The sequence below is a fragment of the Arachis ipaensis genome, chromosome B08 (assembly GCF_000816755.2).
Source record: "Arachis ipaensis cultivar K30076 chromosome B08, Araip1.1, whole genome shotgun sequence".
Taxonomy (NCBI): domain Eukaryota; kingdom Viridiplantae; phylum Streptophyta; class Magnoliopsida; order Fabales; family Fabaceae; genus Arachis; species Arachis ipaensis.
The window spans coordinates 126,647,694-126,654,032 of record NC_029792.2 but is presented as its reverse complement, the minus strand read 5'-3'; the positions used below and the strand labels follow the sequence as shown (position 1 = coordinate 126,654,032).

Genomic DNA, 6,339 nt, shown 5'->3' with positions numbered 1-6,339 from the left:
TGATTAGATGTCTATTACGAGATCATGTTAGAAAGAGATTAAAGTTTGCATGACAAAAAAATTTCAAACAGAAAAACGATTTCATTGTGAATGTTAGCCTTAATGAAATTTAAATTGAGTTTTCTGAAGCAATCTATACCATAATTTTATTACATTCACAATGACGTCATTTTTATGTTTGGAGACTTTTTTATCCTACAAACTTTAGCTTTTTTTTTAGTATGGCAATGTAACGGACACCTAAATACTGTTTAAACAATGTCAATCAGTTTCGTTTAATTTGTGAGAGATAAATGGATAAAAAGATAAAATTATTCTCCATTTATAAAAGTCAAAGAATTTTTTGTATTTAAATTTCGTCATAAATATATTTATTCAAAACTTAAAATGTCAAAATTTTCCTAAATTAAAAAGCGCTTGCCTGGTCCTTTACACCAAAATAACATGATTCGATTCGAAAAGAATAAAGGAAAATGTTTATTCATGCCATGACCATGAAGAAGAAGAAACAAACATCACACACAAGCAAAGTCAAGAAGCAACAGACAAAGCCTAACCAAACCAAATAATAAGCAACAATCAATTAAGCCTTAATCATTATCAATTAACCACTAAGTGGCACTAACAAGAAGAAACTAACACACCAAATAAAAAAAAGGTTAAACCACTTCACAGTTGAGTCTCCACCATTTCCTTCCCTGTATCCTCGCACACCTCACCCCACCCCCCTCACCCACTTCCACCATCGCCACCACTACTCGGAGGATACTTTCGCCACCGCCACCACCATCACCACTACCAGATCCTTCTCGCTCTGAATTTGATTTCGAATTTTGAATTCTTTTCGCGATGAACGATTTCGATGGCCTCTTAGCTACCGATTTCGGGTTCAAACCCCAAGGTAAATCGGCTCCGATGGCCGCATCTAAAGGATCCTCCAATTTCGCAACCGCCAGTTCTTCACTCAACTTCGATTTAGGTTCCAAGCCACCTCGAACCTCCAATTCCTTCTCCGGCGGCACCGATTCCCTTTTCTCCGACCACAAGACTCAAGATTCCGGCGGCTTCGGCGACATATTCGGAGGCTCCGCCAGGTTCGCAGACAAATCGGACGGGCGAGGAACCTCCGACGCGGCCTTCAACCTAGACTCTATGTTCTCCAGCTCCAGGTCCGTGAATTTGCCGCCGGTTTACGACAAGCCGGTGTATGACGACGACATTTTCGACGGCGTACCTGGCCTGAAGAGCACGACGTCGTCTTCGAAGGCTGCATATGAGGACGTTTTCGCTGGTGCCAGCGGAGGGAGTGGAAGCGGTGGCAGCGCATTCGATGATCTGCTCGGAGGATTCGGAAAGGCGGAGCAAGATTCGAAGAGCTCCAGTGGGAGGAGATTGGAGAAGGAGGATAAAGGTGTGGCAGATTTTGATGAATTGTTACCTGGATTTGGAAGCAGTAAGAGTTCTAATGATGGGTATGTTTTTTTGACCTTGTTTTCATGCATCGTTCGAATATTGAAAAGCTTTTTTCTACTTGATTAGTTGATGTGCTAGTGTGCATTTTTTAACATATGAACTTGTGGATGATGGTGTAGTGACTAGTGACTAGTGAGACATGAGGTTTAGTGACCTGTGGGAGAGAAAAATGCCTATTCAAGTATTTGGAATTAACATGTGAGGCTGTGATACTATAGTAAACTGGCAAGATGAGTGAGATATGCTGAGAATTAATGTGCAATTGACTGAGCACTAGTAGTGTCTCCTTTCCAGAAAAAGTGCCAGAGCAGTTTCAGGGAGTTTTGATTCTCCTATGTTCAAATGTATTTAGATGAGTGAACAGACCCTTCCATTGGTAAGGGTTTAAAAGCTTCGGACTAGTTAGTGACATGTCATTTTAGAATAACAATGAGATGAATTTTTTCAGTGGTTTAATTTTGTGTGGCACTCTTGAAGTGTATAATTATAGGTGGAAAGTGGAAACCTTGAGTGATACTGGAAATTTTTTATACATGGGATTATGAAAGCATGGGTATTTAAGCTCAATGTTTTTGTTTTGTGCTCAAGGGCTTATCCTTTCAGTTGTAGTAACTTTTGGGATAGAATGTATTGATTTTTCTTTGCTATGCAATGCATTTTATCTAGGAATCAGACGATGATCATTTTATTTTCGTTGTTACTGACTTACTTGAAGAGTTTGACAAATGCGTTTTCTTTGTTGAGGGTCTTATGAAGATTTTTGTTGCTATATGTCTTAATTGATTACTACATAAAAAACCCTAGGGAATGAAAGTAGAAAATAGAGAGAGATGAAGCAATCCCTTATTCTTTCATATTGGTTAATGTATTCATAATCACATGGTTTGATTCACAGGTCCACTCCCGATGTTGGTTTGTCATCAGAACCTACAATCAATGCATCTAAAACAGCTCCCACTGCTACAGAAGACCCATTCAATGTTTTTGAATCAGCTTCTAGTCCAGTGGATTCTACATCAGGCCACTTTACTGACCCGTTGGAAGAAATTAGTAAACCTAGCAGTTCAAGAAGCACAAAAAATGATAGATCATCAAATTCAAATGGTGTACTTTATGATGATATTGATCCCTTTGATGGACTTGGACAATCTGTGCCAGCATTCTCATCAGAGAGAAGTAACAGGAAGGGTAGCAGTTCCCCACCCCAAAGGTCAAATGCAAGCACTGGTTGGACTAGAGACAAAGAATCAGTTGAGAAATCATATATTAGGAGCCCTGAGAGACACTCACAAAACAAGATGCATGCTGAACAGGAGAATGAGTTTCATCAAGCTCCATTTGAAGTTCCTACATACTCATCTAATTCTAATAAACCAGCACGCCACAGGTCTACGTCTCCCCCATATGATAATGGTGGTTTTAGACAGACTAATGTTCAGGCAGATATGCCTCCAACATATGAAGAAAATTTGGAATCTAGTGATGATATATGGCTAACAGTATCAGAGGTTCCCCTTTTTACTCAACCAACTGCTGCTCCGCCACCTTCAAGACCACCTCCTCCACGTCCAGTACATATCCACAAGTCAGGAACAGGTTCATCTACTTCTACTACCAATGCCAGAAAGAAGGATAGTGAATTTTTGTCATTTCCGAGTTCCGCTCGATTTTCTCAGGTTCCTAAATCTGCTCCTGCTGCAGCAAAGTTATCCTCTACATCTCCGTTTGATGAACTAGAAGATTTTGCCATGGGCAGAAGTCATGTTAATGACGAAGACCTTGGAAATGGTTTTCCTGATGAAGAAATAGAAATGAACTCTGCTGCTGCAGCTATGAAGGAGGCTATGGACAAAGCCCAAGCTAAATTTAGGCATGCAAAAGAAGTTAGGGAGAGAGAAAGTACAAAGGCTGCTAGAAGCAGAGAAACTGTGCAAATGGAAAAGGATGACAGAGCTGTACTAGAAGAGAGAGAGAGGCAGGAAAGGTTAGACCTTGAGCGACAGCAGAAGGAAAGGGAGGAGAAAGAAAAAGAAAGACAGCGACTTGAGAGGGAGAGAGAAAGAGAAATGGCAAGACAAGCTGTTGAAAGAGCTACTAGAGAAGCCCGTGAAAGGGCTGCTATTGAAGCTCGCCAAAGGGCTGAGAGGGCAGCTGTTGGGAAAGCCAATGCTGAAGCTCGAGAACGCGCAGAAAGGGCTGCAGTTCAGAGAGCACAAGCTGAAGCCCGTGAAAGGGCTGCTGCTGAGGCAAAGGGAAGGGCTGAAAAGGCTGCAGCTGAGGCAAGGGAAAGGGCTGAAAAGGCTGCAGCTGAGGCAAGGGAAAGGGCTGAAAAGGAGGCTAGGGACAAGGCTGCACGGGAAAAAGCTGCAGCTGAGGCACGTGTTAAAGCAGAACGTGCTGCAGTAGAAAGAGCTGCTGCTGAGGCTCGGGAAAGGGCTGCTGCAGAAGCTCGAGAAAGAGCTGCAGCTGCTGCAAGGATGAAGCAACAAAATAACGAAAATGATCTTGAATCATTCTTCAGCATGGGTTCACGAGCCAGCAGTGTGCCAAGGCCTCCTAGGACTAGCTCTTCAGTAAGTACCACGTTGTTAAACATTGTTTATTTAGACTAATATACAGTGGCAAATGCCTGGCTGGGTTGTGTTGTCTCTTCCCATCATGATAACTAAATCCCAAAAGTTTGAAGTCATAGTAGTGATACTTTTTTCGGATCAACATAAGAATATGATTAAGATTTAAGATGAAGAGATGAACAAATATCGAACAGATTCTCCTTACATCACAAGAATAAAATATAAAAAAGAAAAAAAGCTATACATAATGATAAAATCAAATTTGTAAATGTTGCTAGGTATATTGTTTGGGTTGAGTACTATTTAAAGTTCAAAAATTATTTTCCTGTTAAGCAAAACAAAATGTAAGTGTATTGTCATTCACATTAATGCTAGCATGAAACTATTGCAGATTTCTCTGTTTAATTTTCTGTACTTGTTTGTTTCCAGGACACTGTATTTGATGCCCAATTTCAGTCAGATGTAACTAGGAAATCAACTAGTGTATCTTCAAGCATGAAGAAAGCATCATCATCGGTTAATATTGTTGATGATCTTTCCTCCATTTTTGGAAGTAGGTTTGCACGTTCAATATATTTTCCTAGTGATGCAATGATTAATTATCTTGTTTTATGCTTACTTGGCTCTTTTTGTCCCCATTCTTTTATTGTTTAAAGCTGCTCCATCATCAGGAGAATTTCAGGAAGTTGAAGGAGAAAGTGAAGAAAGAAGAAGAGCCAGGATGGAACGCCACCAGAGGGCACAGGAGCGGGCGGTATGTATTAGTGCATTTTTGCCACTTAATTTGATTTCTTTGGTGTCTTGTTACAAATAATAGTGAAGATCGTGCTCTTTAAACTTGATTTAAAGCAGAAATTTGTGCATTCTTTAAAAAGGAAGTCTTACTATTTCTCTCTCTCCCCTAGCTTGTCAACCTATGACCGTTTGTTTTGTGCCAGGCAAAAGCATTGGCTGAGAAGAACCAACGGGATCTACAAACTCAAAGAGAGCAAGCTGAGAGACACGTGAGTTGTCTATATTTATAGATTTATAAATTGGAGAGGGGAGGAGAATATGCTCATATAGATGCATTCCCTCTGTCTATCTTTTCTTTTGGGTTGGGGGGAAGGGGCTTGTCATCACTCCTTTCTTGGCTTTTTTTTATATTATCTGATGCAGGTGTTCTTTTTCTGTTTTAATATTGTAGTGTGTTCTTATTTAAGATTTGTCTTATCAGTTTTCCATTAATTTGCATTTGGTTATGGCTTTATGCCATGTTTTATTGTTTTTCTTTTTTCATTGAACTTTACCTTTCTGAATTCAGAGGCTTGCAGAGACACTGGATTTTGAAATTAAGCGCTGGGCTGCAGGAAAGGAGGGGAACTTGCGTGCTTTGCTCTCCACCTTACAATATGTATGTACTTTGTTGATGTAGTTTGGTAATCTCTGAATTTTCTGTATTCCAGATCTATAGTGGCCATGAGTATAATGACTTGGATTATCTATTTATCTTCCATAATTTTATTTATGACTAGTGTATATTTAACATGTTCTGTAAAATCGTACATGTATCACCGAGATTTTGTGGCCATAGTTTATTTTATTTTGATAACAAGTGCATAATTAACATCTTCTGGAAAATGATACATGTATCCCAAAAATGTTGAGGCCATATTTTATATTTGTTTTTTTATTGATAACAAGTGCATAATTAACATGTTCTACCAAATCATATTTTTCGTCATGAATCTTGAACCAGTCAAATGGGGTCCTTTAGCTTAGTTTATATTGCTTTTCTGGTATTTATTTTTTGGTATAATTTTTTATATTTATGTTGACTAGATTCATTTATCAATGATGATCAGGTGCTGTGGCCTGAATGTGGTTGGCAACCAGTTTCTTTGACTGATTTAATTACAGGCGCTGCTGTTAAAAAGGCTTATAGGAAAGCTACACTGTGCATTCATCCTGATAAAGTGCAACAGAAGGGTGCCACACTTCAACAGAAATATATTGCCGAGAAGGTGTTTGATCTGCTAAAGGTATTTCAGGCTCTTCTATGCAATTTTTTTATGCTCTTTAATCAATTCTTTATAATGAAAGTAGTAGTTGAAAATGACAATCAAGTTAGATTGGAGCATGGTTATCAAATCGCAATTCACATCAGGAATCGTTGCGCAAATTGTGAAAATAATTATAAAATTGCCAACATAGAGACATCACAAGTCACATTTAAGAACGTAAACAGTCATCATCACCAAGAAACTCTATAAATATAATAAAATCTCAATTCTAGTACCAGTAACTAACAAAT

General features: G+C 39.0%; 1 protein-coding gene across 2 annotated transcripts in view; it reads left to right on the top strand.

The window, feature by feature from the left end:
• Positions 540 to 6,339, top strand: part of LOC107612950 (auxilin-related protein 2) — a 10,152-nt gene continuing 4,352 nt past the window's right edge. The window contains exons 1-7 of one of the 2 annotated variants that reach the window (XM_021110101.1): positions 540 to 1,472; positions 2,369 to 4,046; positions 4,476 to 4,599; positions 4,703 to 4,800; positions 4,985 to 5,050; positions 5,350 to 5,439; positions 5,891 to 6,067. In XM_021110101.1, the coding sequence (XP_020965760.1) occupies positions 850 to 1,472; positions 2,369 to 4,046; positions 4,476 to 4,599; positions 4,703 to 4,800; positions 4,985 to 5,050; positions 5,350 to 5,439; positions 5,891 to 6,067 (2,856 nt within the window). In that variant the 5' untranslated portion in view covers positions 540 to 849. The remainder of the gene's footprint in view (positions 1,473 to 2,368; positions 4,047 to 4,475; positions 4,600 to 4,702; positions 4,801 to 4,984; positions 5,051 to 5,349; positions 5,440 to 5,890; positions 6,068 to 6,339) is intronic. The other variant, XM_016314747.2, reaches the window with a different exon arrangement.